Source organism: Ovis aries, chromosome 1 (genome assembly GCF_016772045.2).
Source record: "Ovis aries strain OAR_USU_Benz2616 breed Rambouillet chromosome 1, ARS-UI_Ramb_v3.0, whole genome shotgun sequence".
NCBI classification, from domain to species: Eukaryota; Metazoa; Chordata; class Mammalia; order Artiodactyla; family Bovidae; genus Ovis; species Ovis aries.
This window is the reverse complement of record NC_056054.1, coordinates 246497579-246517884: the sequence shown is the minus strand read 5'-3', so window position 1 is coordinate 246517884 and position 20306 is coordinate 246497579. Positions and strand designations below refer to the sequence as shown.

Below are 20306 nucleotides of genomic sequence, written 5' to 3'. Positions count from 1 at the left end.
GCGGGTGCGTCCTGGGTTCCTACCGGGAGCCGGCGGCGCCGACCCAGGCGGGGCAGAGCGGAGTGGGAAGCCACTGGGGGATTTCTGCCCAAACTTTGTCACCAACTCTTTCCGAGAGCAAAAATGTGCGGTTGAGCCCGGCAGCAGCACACACAAGAATCCAAGTTTTCCAGAGGTCGGGGCGCCCAAGCGCTCCGAACCCCGCACCCATACCCTGGCGCGTGGAGCTGGGATGGCTACGGCCTCAGCCGAGCGGATGGAGGCCCAAGCGACGCCGCTGTAAACCGGGCCCCGCATCTTCAACCCTCAAGGCGGCGGCGGGAGCGGGGCGCTGCGAGGGGGCGGGCGGCGCGGCGAAGGGGAGGAGCCGCAGCGACAGACGGCGGCGCGCACCAACCCGGCGCGGGCTGGCAGGAGCCGCGCAGAGGCTGGCCCGAGCGCGTTGCAGCCGCTCGGCGTAGGGAGAGGCGCGTAGCTGCATCCTCCTGGGCGCAGCTTTCGCTCGGCGGCGGCTGCGGCGGCGGGGGTTTTCTCTGCCTGGATTCCTCGTTGGCCAGAAGAGCCTGGTGCCGGGGGCGGGACGGGCAAGAGAGCGCTGCAGACCCCAGCTCCTTTGCCTAGAGCTGTGTGTATGTAAGGGGTTTCCGGGCCAGTCGGAGGCTGAGAAGCGGCGGGGGCTGCCGGCAGTGCCCTCCCGGAGGGCATCCTTCTGGTGATGGAAGAAGCGGCTCCTGCCGCCGCGGCTGCAGGGTCGCTCTGCGCCCCATCTACCACCGCCAAAGAGATGGGAGGATTCGGGGCGCGCAGACTGAGAGCAAGAGAGGCGGAGCTGCTTTGCCGGGAACCGGGTCCAGTATAAGCGCCCCCCCCCCCCATCTCCCTCGGCCAGCTTCACTCCCCAGAGCGAGGAAGGAAGCTACAGTCCCGAGAGGGCGGCGGAGACGCCGCTGGAGCCGGGCGCAGTGAACTCGGCAGAGCACAGAGCAGGGCTCCGGGCCCGGTGAAAGTTTCCCTTCCCCAGCCGCAGGGCGCCCGCTGCCCAGAAACTCTGCCCAGGGCTTGGGCTGCCAATTCGCGCGGCCCCCTCGGAGGCGCGGGGACCCCAGGCGGAAAACAGCTCTCGAGAAATCGAGGGACGAGTGAGAGCAGGACTGAACGCCGGGCCGTGCTCCTGGGCCGCCCCGGGGCGCGCCCGCGGCGCCAGGTGAGCTGGGGAGCCGGGCAGACCGGAGGGTGGGCGTTACTTAGCGGGAGGCGGCGGCTGGGGGGAGGATTGGGGCGCCCCGGCTTACTCCGCTTCCCCTCGCAGGTCCTTCTCGGAGCCGCTGCCATGGGAGAGCCAGTCTTGGGCGCCGGGGACCAGCCGCCGCTGCTGCCGCGCCCGCCTCGGAGCCGCGGCCCAAGTCCCAGCGCCCGAAGCGGGGCCGCTGAGTCCCCCTCCCGGGTTGCAGGGCCGCCTCCGCCGCGCTGCCGGCCCGGGTTGTGCCTGTGATGAGCCGCAGCCCGCCACGAGCCCTACCCGCGGGCGCGCCCCTCGGGTTGCTCCCAGCCGCGCCCGCCGCCGGGCCGCGCGCCCTGCTCCCGCCGTGGCCCCGGCGCCTGGGTCGCCGCTGGCCTGCGTCCCCACTCGGAATGAAGGTGTTCCGCAGGAAGGCGCTGGTGCTCTGCGCGGGCTACGCGCTGCTGCTGGTGCTCACCATGCTCAACCTCCTGGACTACAAGTGGCACAAGGAGCCGTTGCAGCAGTGCAGCCCCGACGGGTCGCTGGGTGCCGGGGCGGGGGCGGCTTCGGGAGGCTGGGGGCGCCCAGGACCTCCTCCAGCCGTGCCGCCCCGCGCACACACCCGCTTGGATCCCCGGACCCCGTACCGCCCGCCCGTCGCCGCAGTCCAGGCAGCTCCGGCAGTCGCGGCCGGGGCGGCGCGGGCCGCAGCCCCTCCAGGTAATGGCAGTCGGGGCGGCGGGGACAAGAGGCAGTTGGTGTACGTGTTCACCACGTGGCGCTCAGGCTCGTCCTTCTTCGGCGAGCTCTTCAACCAGAACCCCGAAGTGTTCTTCCTCTACGAGCCGGTGTGGCACGTGTGGCAGAAACTGTACCCGGGGGACGCCGTCTCCCTGCAAGGGGCGGCGCGGGACATGCTGAGCGCTCTCTACCGCTGCGACCTCTCGGTCTTCCAGCTGTACAGCCCCGCCGGCAGTGGGGGGCGCAACCTCACTACGCTGGGCATCTTCGGTGCGGCCACCAATAAGGTGGTGTGCTCCTCGCCGCTGTGCCCCGCCTACCGCAAGGAGGTTGTGGGACTGGTGGACGACCGCGTGTGCAAGAAGTGCCCGCCGCAGCGCCTGGCGCGCTTCGAGGAGGAGTGCCGCAAGTACCGCACGCTGGTTATCAAGGGCGTTCGGGTCTTCGACGTGGCGGTATTGGCGCCACTGTTGCGAGACCCGGCCCTGGACCTCAAGGTCATTCATCTGGTGCGGGACCCCCGCGCTGTGGCCAGCTCACGCATTCGCTCGCGCCACGGTCTCATCCGTGAAAGCCTGCAGGTGGTGCGCAGCCGGGACCCCCGAGCCCACCGCATGCCCTTTCTGGAGGCCCCCGGCCACAAACTGGGCGTCAAGAAGGAGAGCATGGGAGGGCCGGCAGACTACCACGCGCTTGGCGCCATGGAGGTCATCTGCAACAGCATGGCCAAGACGCTGCAGACGGCCCTGCAGCCCCCTGACTGGCTGCAGGGCCACTACCTGGTGGTGCGGTACGAGGACTTGGTGGGAGACCCCGTCAAAACCCTACGGAGGGTGTACGACTTTGTGGGGCTGTTGGTGAGCCCCGAAATGGAGCAGTTTGCACTCAACATGACTAGTGGCTCAGGCTCCTCCTCCAAGCCTTTTGTGGTGTCAGCCCGCAACGCCACACAGGCCGCCAACGCCTGGCGGACCGCCCTCACCTTCCAGCAGATTAAACAGGTGGAGGAGTTTTGCTACCAGCCCATGGCCGTGTTGGGCTACGAGCGCGTCAATAGCCCTGAGGAGGTCAAAGACCTCAGCAAGACCCTGCTCCGGAAACCCCGACTCTGAGAGGGGTTCCGGGGAGACCTGACGCCCTGTGGAGACACCCACGGAAGGATTGTGGTGTGTTTCAACGAAAACAGCCCAGATCCAAACTGAGGAAGCCCACATATTCTGTTATAGATACATAATATAAATACACAGGCACTTGCTGTCAATGTTTTGAGTCATGGAATTTCAAGAAAGAGCCACAATGCACACACATCTCAGAAAAGGCGACTTGAAAGTTCTGACCGCAGCTGCCCTTCTCTCTCTCCTCTACCTTTTCTTCCCTTTTCTTCCCCTCTTCCCTACTTGCCTTCCATTTTGAAGTGGGATGTTGATTAAATCAAGATCGGGTAACTGCAAGTCTTGTTTACAAAGTTTTCGTGGTATCTGTGAATGTGTAGAAGAGTCTTTGGATGTGGGGGGAGGGGTGGGTGGAGAAAGGGGAAGTGGTCCTGGAGTGAAAGCCCCATTGGGCATGCTAAACCAAGGAGGCATTCTTATAAAGTAGACTTTTATGTAAAAAGCAAAGGTCATACATGAGTATTAATAAAGAAGAGAATAAATAATATTCTTTTTAAAAAATATTTGCCTCCATTACTCTGGATTTACCTGTGTTCCTTGTCCTGTGCAGCTTCAGACAGAATCTGCTTCCCTTATTCCCACCCTCTTTCCCCCCATCTGCTTCCTAGAAAACAGTTAAGATGGGTGGGACTTTCCTGTCAGAGACAGCCTCTGACTCCTTGATCCCTACCTTGGAGTTGTTTTCTCCCAGGTAAATCATAGCCTGTCCAGTGCCCAGGAATGGGAACACATCTTCAGATTCTAAAGGCAAAAAACCAAGCAGGGCAGTGGAGGAAAAAGCATGGCACTGCTTTCCACTTGGGGCACAGAAAGGAAGAAGTAACCCCTTGAGGGTTTGAAGGCATTCGGTTTTGATTACCCTGGAGTTACACTGAGAAACCTTGAACCAGAGACTGATGTTTTGGTCCTAAGTTTAGTTCAGAAACAGGATTTTTTCTTAGAAGATAAGTAGATAGTTCAAAAACCGTCTGATGATGTGAACACAAACCTTAAAAATTAGTGTGAACGTTTTGTTGGCAATGGTAGTCAACAAGTTCTTTGGTTAGAAAAGTGACACAAGTATCTGAGTTTGGAATGTTTCTGCCTCTGACACAGTCCACGGAGGCATATGAAAAGGGAAGTTTTTGACCTGAGAACTGTAAGGGCGCCCATAGGCTATCCCCCTTATTCCCGGCTTCCTAGCCAAATTAATGAAAAGAGAATGTGAATTAATAATGGTTTACTGAGGATGCCTGTGGGGTACATTGCTTTTCTTTATCATGTTTCCTAAAAGTAAAATTGTGAAGTAGCTACATGTTCTGACAATATAAGGCTTCAACCAAGAGCTTCTTTTAGATGTGAAAATAAATTATGGGGAAGAGGAAATGAAAGTGAATTATGAGTTAGTAGCTGGATTTTGGGATTTGGTATTTTCTAGGGGAAAAAAACCATTGCAGTTTTCCTGTAATGGTAATGGTGTTGCTGCCGTCCTGAGCCCATTTGTACTGAAGCATTCTGCAGAATGTTGTATTATGATATAAAGTTATGAAGCTTAAATAGGAATGAGAGTGTAGTTATATATTACATTAAATACGGTACAAGTTCAAGTTCATCGTAGCTGTTTTACTGTAATTTATTGTGAGATTTGTGCAAGCCAATCTGTATAGGTTAAATGCTGAGGGTTTTATTTTAAGGAAAATAGAATGGAAAGGAATATGTACATGGGAAATACTTTAACCCAAGATGATTCTTAAGTATAATTTTCATTACAATGTGAAATCTAACTACGATGTTAATTCCGGGATGAAGCACAGAGGTTAAAAAAAGGATGTATTTAGCAGTTGATTTTATAACACATTCTAGAATGGATATTTCTTAATTTACTAAAATTGTTTATAGTGTTGTGTTTATTAAGCCAGATTACAGCTATAACACATTGATCATGGTTTCTATGATATTTTCATGGTAGCGCCTATGCTGAATTATCTTCAGCAGCAGTAGAATATTTGTAACAGCTTTAAGAATATTTTAAAAGTAAATGAACAAAATAAATATTAATGTTGGATGACTAGAGATGAAACAGGTTTAGCAGAAAATTAAAACAACATCATTAAAAAGCAACCGCTCTGAATAAAAGAACCATTTAAAAACAAATTTCATGTGGCATTAGAATCAACTCTTTTCACTTAATCACAGTAAAATTCACGCTTAGTTTTCGAGTGAAGCATTTTTAAGCAGTGGAATTCATTCTTCTCTCTGGACTTCTATTGCGTTACAGTGGAATTGCGATGTTTTTGGATCTTGCGTTTAAAAAATAAGAGATGTCACGTAGAGGCTTGGCAGCCTGCAGCACATTCGTGGTCTCTGCTCAGATGAAATTCTGAGCTGAACACCAACAGTTCTCCCCTTGCTGTGCTTGAACAGAGCTTCTGCCTGTAATTTTCTTGTTTTGTAGCAGCTGCTTTGCTCCACTCTGCCACTCCTGGCTCTGTAATTTGACAGGGTGAATTGTTGCTCCTGGAGAATTTATACCTTGCTGCATTCTAGGAAAGTGAGACAGGTGTTGTTCCCACTAACAGCCGAGATCATCGTATTAGTGACATTCACCTTCCACAGGTCTGAGAAGGAGGGAAGCAGTTTGGGGTGTTAATCAGCCTTGGTCAGTCCCTGGTGCTCGCAGACTCATGTCGCAACAGATTGCAACTAAGCCTGGGACCATTTCTGAAGCAGCAAACGTGAAAGAGGTTCTTTTCACTGTTCTCAGCTTGGCAATAAGTCCATCAGCAGGAGGAGGTATTCTTCAGAGCAGGTTATCAGAGTGATTTTTATTTTCAAATTCTGTTCAACCCATAGCACGCCTGACTTACCCCTTTGACTCTGGAATGCCTTTGCTAATGAGAAAGCTCTATTTGTAGAACGAAGTCTCCTTAGCACATTTAGCCAACAAATGTGAGTTTGGAAAAAGGCAGCAGCCCAGTCTGGGTGCTTGAGTTTCAGGGAGCTCAGAGGCACTCAAAGGCCTCATTCAGACTGACCCGTGGGTACCTTATGGGTGGGGACTGGGGCAAATCCTGTTCCCTTCAATGTCTACTATGCAGTGGGTACTTGATAGGTACTTACTGAGTGAAATATGTTACTATCCAATTTTGAAAGTGCTCAGAAGGGGAAGAATGGGAAAATGAGTTACCTGGAGAAAGTGCCAGGCTGTTCACCAAAGTTTGCTCAAGAGAGTGGATCTTAGGTTCTATTTAAATGTGAGGCATAGGTGCTAGGAACACTTGTAAGATTTCCTGGTGGTTAAGGGGCTGTAGGGGGTGGGGGAGTGTTGCTGTGTGTAGAGCAACATTTCCCTTTGATGAATTAGAATTTCTGAATGGGGAGAGATAAAAGTTTCCAAATGAGGAATTCAACTTTTATTCTTTGTTTTTCCAATGAACAAGATAAAAGGCAGGGATTAGAACATACCTGCAGAATATTTAATGCTGCCCTGATACCTTAAGGGAGGGCTGGGATGTTGTTCATGATTGCGGAAGCCTGTGGTTTTTCTTTTTTTCTTTTTAATTGGAGTATAATTGCTCGACAATGTTGTGTTAGTTTCTGCTGTACAACAATGTGAATCAGCTATCTGTATACATATATCCTCTCCCTCTTGAGGCTCCCTCCCACCACTGCCATTGCACCTCTCTAGGTCATCATAGAGCCCCGAGCTGAGCTTCCTGTGCTATTCACCAGCAAGAAGCCTGTGACATTTATTTCCGGCCTTCAGTGCTGTGAATTTCACCCAGGCAGAGAATAGTTACTTGCAGGAATTGGGTCCTATTGTAGATGCTGGATGAGACAAAGGATGCCTGTCCCCATGCAGGCCATGGCCAGTTCTGTCTAGGATTTCTGTTGTACACAGGAGAGTTGTGGCTGAATTTCCCTGTCTGAAATGAATGTAAAGCTAAGTGAGGCCATTAAGTAAATATACGCTGGGTCTGAGCAATGAAATAAAAATCATGTTTGAAACCCAGTCTCTAGAGATGACTTCAGAAAGACTAAGAGGGAAGTAAGAAGGCGTGTCTTATCTGTAGTTGTGAATAAGGACAAGGTGTCACTGTCCAGCCTCCCCTGACCTCCTTCATCTCCCTCCCAACTCATAGCACACATACCCTCCTGCACATACAAGTGTGTTTCTGCACAGTCTCAAGGTCCGGAAGAGAGCATGCTTTTATTAACATACCAGCAAATGGGCGTGTCGGGAGGGACAATTTTCTCAGGCCTCTGAGAGCGTGTGGGCGACGAATCTATCAGAGCTGGTGACAGTTCTGTGTCAGGATCCAAGGTGGACATGTAGAAAACAACAGTTGCAATCTGAGGAATGACTTGAGCTGTGTAATGGGATGTCCTGAGGTAAATGTACAGTCTATAGACCCCTTTGGTCACTCATCTTGAGAAGGACCCTTACAAATCTGTCATGGCTGAGAACACAGGCTGGTTTTCTGCACCTTCCCTTCTTTCTGGCAACCCAGCTGCTACTTTGGCAGTTCAAGTATGAGCCACCGAGCTGCTTGGGTACAGGCTCTAGTACAAGTGTTTAATAATTGAAATTACAGGGCTTGACTTTTATTACATCTGATGCAGTTCTGCACACCCTTCGTCAAATTGTGCTAAGGAAATCATTCGGTTCTGAATAACACATTAAGTTTGTAGAATGGGAAACTTTATGAACCAGTGTCGAGGGGGTGGGGTTGTTTATAAACTTGAAAGGAGCCTTAAAGAAACAGGGCCTGTCTGTGTACCTGGGAGGATGATAGAGGATGGCCAACGTCAAAGCTTAACTTTTGACCAAACCAGTTATTTGTAATCGGACGTCAGAAGTGTCTGGGGGCTGTTTGAACTTTCAGGTTGATGACAGTCACCCTGCCAAGTAAATGAGGGTGAAAGCGATCATTGTAACCAAAAGCTATACTCAGAGCCATTTGGTAATGGCTCCCATCCCGAGTGTGTAGACAAGTCTTGATAGAAACGCACCTTGAGGCAGTGAGCCCTCCAGACAGGGCCAGCCTCATAATTTGTGAGGCTCCATGCAAAATGAAAATGTGGGGTCTCTTGTTAAAAAAGGATGAAGCATTTCAGCTCTGCAGCAGCAGAGAATTAAACCAAGCCTGGGCAGTTCTGAGCATGGGGCCCACAAACTACACAGGTGGTTTGCCATGAAGTGAGTCCTGCATCCAGAGACCAAGATGAAATGTTTAATTATAGGAGGGAATTAACATTGGTGGCCTACAAGTTCCTGGAAAGTGAGTGCAGGGTATTGTGTGTAACTGTCATTAAAGCACAGACATCCTGGGGAGACAAGTGTACTCTGTATGATGAATTCAAAGGAGGCAAGTGCACACAGGACAAATAATCCTCCATGATTGCTGCCAGTGATTGACAAGGTCCTCCAAGTCATCAGTTGGACTTGAGACCACTTGGGACCAATCCTGCTCAGGATGGATGTTGCTTTATTAACTTCTGGTCTAGATTTTTCTTGCCTTGTAGCTAATTTGTTCATTCTTTTGGTTTGTTTTACTCTCTCCCCCCTACCCTCATCTTGCAGAATTCTTTCTATGAAAACTAAAATGTCAAGCTTCCGTAGGAACTGGTCCCTTTCTATTAGTTTTGTCTAGTATTCATCAAGCCCATTTGATCTGAATATTTACTTCTTTCTTAAGTTCAGGAAGTTATTTTCTATAACTTTATGTATACTTAGCCTGTGCTATTGGAGGAACCCTTCCCATAAGAACAGGTCAGACAGTCTTGCGTGAGGATGGAGAGCTTGACCTTGTCCTCAGCAGGAGGATGCTGGCAAATTCTGCTGATGACAATGTTCCCTTCCTTCTGAAACTACCATGGGACTCTCTGCATTTGCTTTGTGTATAATAGAGAGGGAGAGTCTATGTGTAGAAAAGCAGGAGGTCAAGTTACAATCAACTCAAGGAGTAAGGTGCGGGGTGTGCTGAGCCAACTGCTCTGCTTTCTCAGTGTGCCAGGTGCGGTGGCTAGGTTTATTTCCTTGTAGGTATAGTATGTGCTGCTGTCCTCTGGGGAAAGTTCTCCTTACTCTGTCCCCCTCCTGCCTCCTGTGTCTTCTCTATTTTGTGAATTCCTGCTTATTATTAAAGAGCCTGGGTCTCTTTGAAGTTTTTATTTATCAGCTGATGCAGAAGTGTCTTTCTATCCCCTATTCACTCTGGCTGCATAGATCTGTGCATAGATCTATTGGTATGTGTCCTTGCAGGTTGGTATTTTTTTTTTTTTTGTTGTTGTTGTTAATAATCTACTTCCTCTCTTAGTCATGGTCCTTTAAGAGAAAAGAAACTGGATCCTGTTTGTGTGTGTATGTCTTCCTGACATCGAAGCAGCATCTTGCATGGATGTCTTTAAAAAGTGAGTGCTGGATTTCCCTGGTGGTCCAGTGGTAAAGAATGCAGGGGACTTGGGTTTGATCCCTGGTCTGGGAAGATCACATATGCAGCAGGGCAACTAAGCCTCTGTGCCGCAACTGCTGAGCTCAGGCCTGTAGAGCCTGTGTGCCACAAGAGCAGCCACTGCAAGGAGAAACCCAGGCATTGTTACTAGAAAGTAGCCCCTGCTCGCCGCTAGAGAAAAGCCTTCATACAGCCACGAAGACCCAGCACAGCCAAAAAAATTAAAGAAATAATAAAGTGAATTAAAAAACACTAATTTAGAAGTGAGTGCTATATAAAAGGGGTCACCCAAGAAGCCAGACAGATAGTGACCAAGGGGCTTTTGAGTTAAGATGTGACATTTCCCCATGGGCTGAGCTTCATGTGTATGCTAGACAGAAGCAGAAAAAGCAAGACAAATGAATATGGACAAAAAGGAATTCCAAAAAAGATCTGTGGAAAGCCTCAAATAGGGTCCTTCATGTTAAATGTTTGAAACAGAGAAACAACAATAATTTGGAGCCCCCCTAGAAGAAAGGTAACAGCTAAATTACAGTCAAACAAAATGATACAGTTTTATTATGAGCATACTGTATATGCATTTTTTTACATATTTAAATTTTTTATACAATTTTTAAAGGTTGCTTTCCATTTACAGTTATTATAAAATATTGGCTGTGTTCCCTGTGTTGGGCAGTGCATCCTGAGGCCAGTTGACATCTGATATTTTGTTTCCCGCTTCCCCACCTCACATTCCCCTTGCCCATTCCCACTGGTTACCACTATTTCATTCTCTATATCTGTGAGTCCACTTCTTTTTTGTTATATCCACTGGTTTATTGTATTTTTTAGATTCCACGTAGAAGTGAGCTCATACACTATTTGTCTTTCTCTGTCTGACTTATTTCACTGTGTATAATGCTCACCAAGTCCATTTACAGGTTGCTGCAAATGGCAAAATTACATTCTTTTTTTTTTAATGGCTGAGTAGGTTTTCCTTGTATGTTTCCACATCTTTGCTATCCATTCATCTGTTGATTGTCACTTAGGTTTCATCCATATCTCAGCTATTGTAAATTGTGCTTCTATGAACCCTGGGGTGCATGTAGAAATGATACAATTTTAAGGGCCCACTAGGAAAACGTATTGCTATAATGTAGGCTGGGCCTGTGTATTTATTTTGACATGCATTTCTCACCACTGGTATGATTCTTTTAACTTTTTCAGGGGACTGGAAAATTTTCAAGGTACGATACGGAGGTCTGAATATTACATTTCCATTTTCAGATGTCCCAGTTACTCTGGAAAAACCTTCCTTATTCTCTCTAGGATTGAACTAGCTCCTGGGAGGAATTAAGATATTTGATGTTCTTGTATTGGTGCTCAGCATCTTTAGATGAAGGAGGGTATTATGTTATTTCTTTCTAAAAGCAAAATAGAAGTGAAACACATTTTTTTCTTTGAAAGAATGGGCATTCACATTTATAGTTTTTAGCTCTGTTTTTGAGCTGAAATAACCTTGCTGGTGAGATGAGTGTCCTTCCAGAATGTGAGCTCTGAGTGCACTTTTTTAGGTTAAGTCTTCATTTATAGTTTTACATTTCCCCAGTGACTTCGCCATGTGCTGTACTCGTTATAACTTTCTATCACCACTTTAATTTCACTTTCAAGTGTCCTAATGATGATGGTGAAAACAATATCATCATTTACCCTTTGTAGAGCATTTGGTTTTGGGCTGGCCACTATGCAAAATTCTTTGTAAGTATGATTCTGTCTGACTCTTATAACGATCCTATGGAGTAACTATTATTATTGTGCCCATTTTTCCTTCCAATTTTATTGAGGTATAATTGCAGTTGTTAAAGAATCTGCCTGCAATGCAGGAGACCCCAGTTTGATTCCTGGGTTGGGAAGATCCTCTGGAAAAGGGATAGGCTACCCACTCCAGTATTCTTGGGCTTCCCTGGTAGCTCAGCTGGTAAAGAATCTGCCTGCAATGTGGGAGACCGAGGTTTAATCTCTGGGATGGGAAGATCCCCTGGAGAAGGGAACAGCCACCCACTCCAGTACTCTGGCTTGGAGAATTCCATGGACTGTGTAGTCCACAGGGTCACAAAGAGTCGGGTGCGACTGAGTGACTTCAGAAGAAAAAAAAGTGACTTTATGTCTCAAGCACTTAAAAAAATTTGTTCATTTAGGGGTCATTACAGACATGAGCGACTTTCACTTCACTTCACTTAACAATTAACATACATCATTGTGTAAGTTTCAGGCACACAGCATAATGATTTGACTTACATATATCACTAAAGGATTGTCACATTAAGCTTAGTGAACATCCATTGTCTCATAAAGACACAAAATTAGAGAAACAGAAAATATTCTTTTGCTTGTGATGAGATGATGGAATGTCCCACTTTACACAAGGGAAATAGAGGTTTAGATGGATAATTTTCCTAAGGTCACACAGCTAGTAAATGACAAAGCCTCTTTCTTTTTGCTTGGTACAGGAGAGTTCACATGGTTTCCATAAAAAGGATACTAGCCAAATAGCAAAGCTTTTTGTTCCAGTCAAATGCTTTCTGAGAAATGCTTCCTAAATGCCGGAAGCATTATGCCTTCAGCCAGGGAACAGGTGTTATCAGTATCATTAGAGATACTTTTTTTTTTTTTAGCAGAAAGAATTTTTGGCTTAAGTGCTGTTGGTTAAAATTCCTCTTAGAATGACCTTTGTTTAGCAAAACATGTAAAAGGCCATTTTGATGGTGGGAAGAAGCTATATAAAATCTGAACAGGAAATTTGGGGATTGAGAGAGTTTGAAAGGAGAGGTGATGAGTTTCAGTTCAGTTCAGTTCAGTCGCTCAGTCGTGTCCCGACTCTTTGCGACCCCATGAATCGCAGCATGCCAGGCCTCCCTGTCCATCACCATCTCCTGGAGTTCACTGAGACTCACGTCCATCGAGTCTGTGATGCCATCCAGCCATCTCATCCTCTGACATCCCCTTCTCCTCCTGCCCCCAATCCTTCCCAGCATCAGAGTCTTTTCCAGTGAGTCAACTCTTCGCATGAGGTGGCCAAAGTACTGGAGTTTCAGCTTTAGCATCATTCCTTGCAAAGAAATCCCAGGGCTGATCTCCTTCAGAATGGACTGGTTGGATCTCCTTGCAGTCCAAGGGACTCTCAAGAGTCTTCTCCAACACCACAGTTCAAAAGCATCAATTCTTCGGGACTGAGCCTTCTTCACAGTCCAACTCTCACATCCATACATGACCACTGGAAAAACCATAGCCTTGGCTAGACGGACCTTAGTTGGCAAAGTAATGTCTCTGCTTTTGAATATAGTATCTAGGTTGGTCATAACTTTTCTTCCAAGGAGTAAGCGTCTTTTAATTTCATGGCTGCAGTCACCATCTGCAGTGATTTTGGAGCCCCCCAAAATAAAGTCTGACACTGTTTCCACTGTTTCCCCATCTATTTCCCATGAGGTGATGGGACCAGATGCTATGATCTTTGTTTTCTGAATGTTGAGTTTAAGCCAACTTTGAAGAGTTTAAGGAGGAATAATAGGAGACAAGCAACGTGAAGGGATGCTGGAGACCAAGGAGGGACCCTGGAGTGATGCTCCCTGAAGAGAAGGGATTGGCCCCGGAAGAGAAGGGAATGGCTAGCGACAGGAAGAGTCTTGTTCAGCATGGAGGTGTTTGCCCTCCTCAGCTGCAGGATGGTTACCTCTGTTACCCTAAAGTTGAAAGTGTCAGTAGCTCAGTCGTGTCTGACTCTTTGCGACCCCATGGACTGCAGTCAGGCTTCTCTTCATGGAATTCTCCAGGCAAGAATACTGCCATTTCCTTCTCCAGGGGATCTTCTCAGGGATCAAACCCAGGTCTCCCACATTGCAGGCAGATTCTTTACCATCTGAGCCACCAGGGAAGCCTCCAGTACTCCTGAACCTCTAGCAAAGGCTGCTACAGGCTCTTCATGACTGCGTGGTGATTTAAAGAGATGAGAGTAGTGCCACCCAGAATGACATGGGATGAAAAACACCAGGAGGTGAAAGGCAGGGAGGCGATTGCAAATTCAGAGGAAGCAGAACTTGAGCTAGAATTGATCTGCAGAAGTGTGGGCTTACCACAGCTGTCCCTGGAGACACTCGGCGGGGAGGAAAATTTCTCTCCAGCTGTGACACAGGGCTTCTAGGCTATCTTATTTAAAATCTCAAGGATGAGGTGGCATGAGTGCTGCTCAAGGGGTGTCTAGGAGGTGGATATATGGCTTGTACTCTATGGGCTTTGCAGGTAGGAACTTGGTGGGCAGGTGGAGACCTAGCAAAATTAGGAAATACTGGCATGTTATAAAAGCTGTGATGTGATAGACACAGCTCTGGCATCTACAAGTGTGTAAACTGAGATGTACAGAGGCTGAAAGACATTCTCTGTGTCTACAGTCAGAGAAATTACACAAACTAGAAATCATGGCTCCTGATTCCCAACCAAGGGCTCTCTGACACATCCTCACCCTAAGAATTTTTAATTTCCTTGGCTCCCACCATCTTTTGGCCACTCCAGTATTTCACAATAATGCTATAGAATGTCTGGGAATCAGAGAAGTGTCCTTTGGGATTCTGGTCAAGCTTTAGTAAGAGATGAGGTTGAAACTGAAGCATACAGCTGAGTTTTCGGGTGGTCTGCCAGTGTTATTCTCATAGGTCCCAGTTAAGGATCTTTGGTTGAAAACCTGACTCCATTACATTAAGCAAAGCAGGACATTAACTGAAAAAGATATGGGGAGGCCATGGACCTGAGGAACAGCTCAAAAACAAGACTGGATACCCTACTTTTCTCTTTTCCCCTAACCTTCCTTTCTCCCTTCCTCCCTCCTTCCCTCTCTCTCCCTTCAGTTCAGTTCAGTCACTCAGTCATGTCCAACTCTTTGCAACCCCATGAATTGCAGCACGCCAGGCCTCCCTATCCATCACCAACTCCCGGAGTTCACTCAGACTCATGTTCATCAAGTCGGTGATGCCATCCAGCCATCTCATCCTCTATCATCCCCTTCTCCTCCTGCCCCCAATCCCTCCCAGCATCAGAGTCTTTTCCAATGAGTCAACTCTTTGTATGAGGTGGCCAAAGTATTGGAGTTTCAGCTTTAGCATCAGTCCTTCCAAAGAACATCCAAGACTGATCTCCTTTAGAATGGACTGGTTGGATCTCCCTGCAGTCCAAGGGACTCTCAAGAGTCTTCTCCAACACCACAGTTCCAAAGCATCAATTTTTTGGCACTCAGCTTTCTTCACAGTCCAACTCTCACATCCATACATGACCTCTGGAAAACCATAGCCTTGACTAGATGGACCTTTGTTGGCAAAGTAATGTCTCTGCTTTTCAATATGCTATCTAGGTTGGTCATAACTTTCCTTCCAAGGAGTAAGCATCTTTTAATTTCATGGCTGCAGTCACCATCTGCAGTGATTCTAAAGCCTGAAAAAATAAAGTCTGATACTGTTTCCACTGTTTCCCCATCTATTTCCCATGAAATGATGGGACCAGATGCCATGATCTTCGTTTTCTGAATGTTGAGCTTTAAGCCAACTTTCTCACTCTCCTCTTTCACTTTCATCAAGAGGCTTTTTAGTTCCTCTTCACTTTCTGCCATAAGGGTGGTGCCATCTGCATATCTGAGGTTATTGATATTTCTCCCAACAATCTTGATTCCAGCTTGTGCTTCTTCCAGCCCAGTGTTTCTCATGATGTGTTCTGCATATAAGTTAAATAAGCAGGGTGACAATATACAGCCTTGACGTACTCCTTTTCCTATTTGGAACCAGTCTGTTGTTCCATGTCCAGTTCTAACTGTTGCTTCCTGACCTGCATATAGGTTTCTCAAGAGGCAGGTCAGGTGGTCTGTATTCCCATCTCTTTCAGAATTTTCCACAGGTTATTGTGATCCACACAGTCAAAGGCTTTGGCATAGTCAATAAAGCAGAAATAGATGTTTTTCTGGAACTCTCTTGCTTTCCCGATGATCCAGCGGATTTTGGCAATTTGATCTCTTGTTCCTCTGCCTTTTCTAAAACCAGCTTGAACATCTGGAAGTTCATGGTTCACATATTGCTGAAGCCTGGCTTGGAGAATTTTGAGCATTACTTTGGTAGCCTGTGAGATGAGTGCAATTGTGTGGTAGTTTGAATATTCTTTGGCATTGCCTTTCTTTGGGATTGGAATGAAAACTGACCTTTACAGTCCTGTGGCCACTGCTGAGTTTTCCAAATTTGCTGGCTTATTTCCCTTTCTCTTGCTTTTGTTTGCTTTGCTTCATACATTCAGAATTCAGTGTCTTGGAAGAGAGAGTTGTATTGGCTGACTTTGGAGCAGGTGTCTGTTCCTTGGCACCTGATCAGGGAACCTTGACTGACAGTCCCACTGAGGCAGGAGATGTATGGACCCCAGAATTCTGTCAGGGGCAGACAGGAGCTGAGTCCTGCCCAGATAAAAGATAAAGAGACCACAGATTTCTCATTTTTGAGGTCAAGGACACCTGCTGACTACAGAAAGTCTTGGGGGTCCAAAAGGGAAGGGCACCACTCCATAATAGGTGGTGTCAACCTTGCCACAGGCCTCTGTGCTGGAATCCATCTTGGCTAAGAGATGCACGCACACAGGGGAGGATGCTGTCATACCAAACAGGGACTCAGAACCAGGCAAACAAGAGGACTGGCCTCCGGAAACCTGGAGGAACTGCCCCGTGTAAGTGACCTAAACTGCCGCAGGTGTGCCCTCTCTCTCTGCCCTCTTGTGTCTGTCTATTCACACTTGCTCTTTCCTCCTAAGGAACACGGCACTTATTTTACCACTCCCTCTCTCTTTTTTGTTTAAATTTTGGCTGTGCTGGGTCTTCACTGCGGCACTCAGGCTCGGTTGCTCTATGGCATGTGGGATCTTAGCTCCCTGGCCAGGGATCGAACTCAAGTCCCCTTCGTTGGAAGGTGGGTTCTTAACCACTGGACCACCAGGAAATCCCCTGTATCCTTATTGAAATTTATTTCTCCAAAGCAGACAAGCCAGGGCCTTGTCACTGGCCCCTGGCCCTTGTGGTCTAGTGGTTAGGATTCAGTGCTGTCTCTGCTGCAGCCTGGATTCAGGCTCTGGTTAGGGAACTGAGATCCTGCTTCGAGCCACTGCAGGCCAAGGTCACCCAAGATCACTTGCACACATCGTGGGAAAGTAGTTTTTCACAAGAAAATCAGGGTGCAATGATCACAAGTGGGGGAATAAATGCCAGGTGGCCTTAAACCAATAAATGTTCTGCTATATTCATTTATATACTTTATTATTAACTCCTGCTACCTTGGGCTTCCCTGGTGGCGCAGATGGTAAAGAATCTGCCTGCAATACAGGAGACCTGGGTTCAATCCCTGGGTCTGGAAGATCCCCTGGAATCTCTACCTACTCCAGCATTCTTGCCTGGAAAACCCCACAGACAAAGGAGCCTGGAGGACTAGTCCATTGGGTCGAAAAGAATAAGACATTAGAGCAGCTAACACTTCCACATTTTCCTGTTACTTTGAATAACCAGGGCCCAATTTTCTTTAGGGCATACTGAAGATGTTCTGCTTTGCATTACTAGGTTAAAATACGGGCAGCCATGGACCTTATTAGTAAACTGGGCTGCCATGCTTTTTGGATGTAAATAAGAATACTCATTTATTTAAGTGATGGGAATTAATTCAAGTAATGAAATTCATAGAGATAGCATGTTTTGTGATGTACTTTTATTCAGGCTTTAATAATAATGCCATCTTACATATCTATTAATATAATACTTTATAGTTTACTAAGTATGGCAAATATTACTGTTTTCCTACCCACTATCCATTCTCTTCTTTTTTCTTACTCACAGAATCTTAATTTTGTTCAAGGAGGAAAAATGCTCAGCTAAAAATACTTCCCAGTCTCCCTCGTAGGTAGGAATGATCCTGCAACAGCCAATGAGATGCGAATGGAAATTTGCTGGGGAATTTTAGGTGTTACGTTTTTCTTCGATCGAGCTTTTTCTTGCCTGTTTCATCTTCATACCTTTCTTCTTTCCTTCCTCCCTCCTTTCTGTTGGACTGTTTGGAGTCTGGAAGGGAGGTCTCTCTGTTGTGACTGAGAGACGGTCATGAACGTAAAAGCCACTTGCAGAAAGACAGAACACAGGTATGTTGATGGGATCATGAAGTCACCATACCAGTCATGGGTCACTAGCCTTCAGAATGCCTGTGGTGTGGAAAAATAAACACCTGATTGTTTAAACTGTTGTTGTCAATTTTTTTTTTACAGTCACATAAAATCCTAATGAATACACTAAATATTCTCACTAATATTTTATTAAATCTTTGGAAACTTGCTAGCACTGGGCAGCAGTAGAATTATAATCCATCTTTTATAGATGAAGAAACTGATTCTCAGAGAGGCTCAGTGGCCCTTTCAAGATCAAAGTACAATACATGGCAGTTTGATGTCCAAATCGGTACTCTTTCCATTTAGCCATTGGTTTGCAACAGTCCCTGAAATCTACTTGGGGGCAAAATTGAGGATCAGCCTTTGGAAAACGGTGTGTGTGTATATATGAGTTTTGCCATGACATTGGCATTAGTGGGGAGCAGTGGTACTGAATGTTCTGTTGTGCATAAGACTGTCTCTGGTAATGAAGAGCTGTCCTGCTCCAAATGCCAATAGTGGTTCCGTTGAGAAATACTGAACTAAATTAAGCCAAAGAGAATTATGTGTTCACTGACTCAGAACTGACAATAAGGCTGCCTCATAATGATACTTCATAAATGTTAGGTGCTAATGATATCACCACCATCATCAACATCATCATCCTCATAACTGTTCTGGGCATTTGAGACTACAATGAATTTAAAGGTTGCCTGTTTCTCTAGCTACATTCTGCTGCTCCACACCTAAACTGTTAAGCTTAGGTGTAGAGAAGATGGCAGATTGGGTGATGGGTAATGGATAGGCAACAAGTAGGAGAGGCACTGGGTTGAAGCTTTCAACGATGACAAAGATTTGAGATCATATATATTATATAATATACATACACTATATATATATACACACACATACAGTTCTATATATACATTTCTATATATACTCTCTCTATATAGAGTGTGTATATATATGTATACACACACAGTTCTGGAAGGATAGAATGTATAACAAATGGTCAGGAATTCTTGAGACCTACATTTCTGTGATGGTGCAATTCTCAGCCAAGGGTTGGATTGAAGGTGAAGATGTTAAGAAGCTGAAATAGGCCAGGATGTCAGATGGGTTTTCACCATGGCATGGTGGTCTGGGCCACGGTGGAGGGAAGGCCATTGGCCTGAGAGTTCAAATCTTGCATTTGTCCCTGGTGTTTGAAGTTGACCCTGTTTTCTTCTACAGCTAGTTTGGTCTTTTCATGTCCCAATGCACGAGCTGGCTCATTATTTCCATCTGTGTGTTCATGTCTGTGGAAGCTTCTATCCCAGCTTACACCAATGCCTCCTTTCTTTGAGGACAAATTGGTACTCAGCTACACAGTATTTTGTACTGGCTTTAAAATATTTGATGTGTGTCATTCTGGTCTATATTCCAACTTCACTAAATTCTAACTGTAATCTTGGAAACAATTAAACCATACTTTTCATGTCTCATCTCCTGCTCTGAAGCAGTGAATGAAATATTACTAGAGGGCCTGAACCACAACATGGCTGGAGTGGAGGTAGGAGAATGTCATGTTAAAGGCCTCCAAGAAACCAATCAGTAGTCCTTTCTAGACACTGTGCACTTTGCCTATGGCTGGCGACGCACGCACACACCTGCATGTTGTCGACAGTACTTATCAGGTACCAGTGTTTTTCTCTATGCACTTTCTTCTATCACACCTCTGTATGGTGACTGTGGGCTTTTGGCTGCTCAGCATCCAACCCCCTGATTTTCTTTTGGGAATCCATGCCTCCTGCTCTCTTGGTACACGTGGTTCTGCTGGAGCTAGTTCTGTTCAGTTCAGGTCAGTCGCTCAGTCGTGTCCGACTCTTTGCGACCCCATGAATCGCAGCACGCCAGGCCCCCCTGTCCATCACCAACTCCCAGAGTTCACTCAGACTCATGTCCATCGAGTCAGTGATGCCATCCAGCCATCTCATCCTCGGTCGTCCCCTTCTCCTCCTGCCCCCAGTCCCTCCCAGCATCAGAGTCTTTTCCAATGAGTCAACTCTTTGCATGAGGTGGCCAAAGTATTGGAGTTTCAGCTTTAGCATCATTCCTTCCAAAGAAATTCCAGGGCTGATCTCCTTTAGAATGGACTAGTTGGATCTCCTTGAAGTCCAAGGGACTCTCAAGAGTCTTCTCCAACACCACAGTTCAAAAGCATCAATTCTTCAGCGCTCAGCCTTCACTCCACCCTAGATGCTAGGGTTTGCATGGTGGAAGTCTGACTTCCCCAGACACAGTGATTGGGTAAGGGGTGAACACATGACCCAGTTAGAGCCAATGAGATACCTTGAGATTTTTGCCGAGATTTCTGGGATAAGCAGGCAGTCTCCTTAAGAGGAGAAGAAATATGGACGGGTATCCATGTTACCTTCAGGAGAAGGAACCAAACCACAGGAAGCAGAGCTGAAAGAGAGAGAAACGGGGTATTGGTGGAGAAAGAGAAACTAGGTATTCGTGACATCATTTAGCCCTGAATCAGACCGGACCTGGTCGCCTTCCCTGGGCTCTGCAATT

The 20306-nt window shown here is 46.9% G+C and overlaps 1 protein-coding gene across 1 annotated transcript; it reads left to right on the top strand.

Annotated features, from left to right (window-relative positions):
• The first annotated feature begins 423 nt into the window (after positions 1-423).
• Positions 424-5268, top strand: CHST2 (carbohydrate sulfotransferase 2). Its single transcript, XM_027959615.2, has 2 exons — positions 424-1204; positions 1310-5268. The coding sequence occupies exon 2, from the start codon at positions 1492-1494 to the stop codon at positions 3073-3075; it is 1584 nt and encodes a 527-aa protein (XP_027815416.1). The 5' UTR covers positions 424-1204; positions 1310-1491; the 3' UTR covers positions 3076-5268.
• Positions 5269-20306: the final 15038 nt, after the last annotated feature.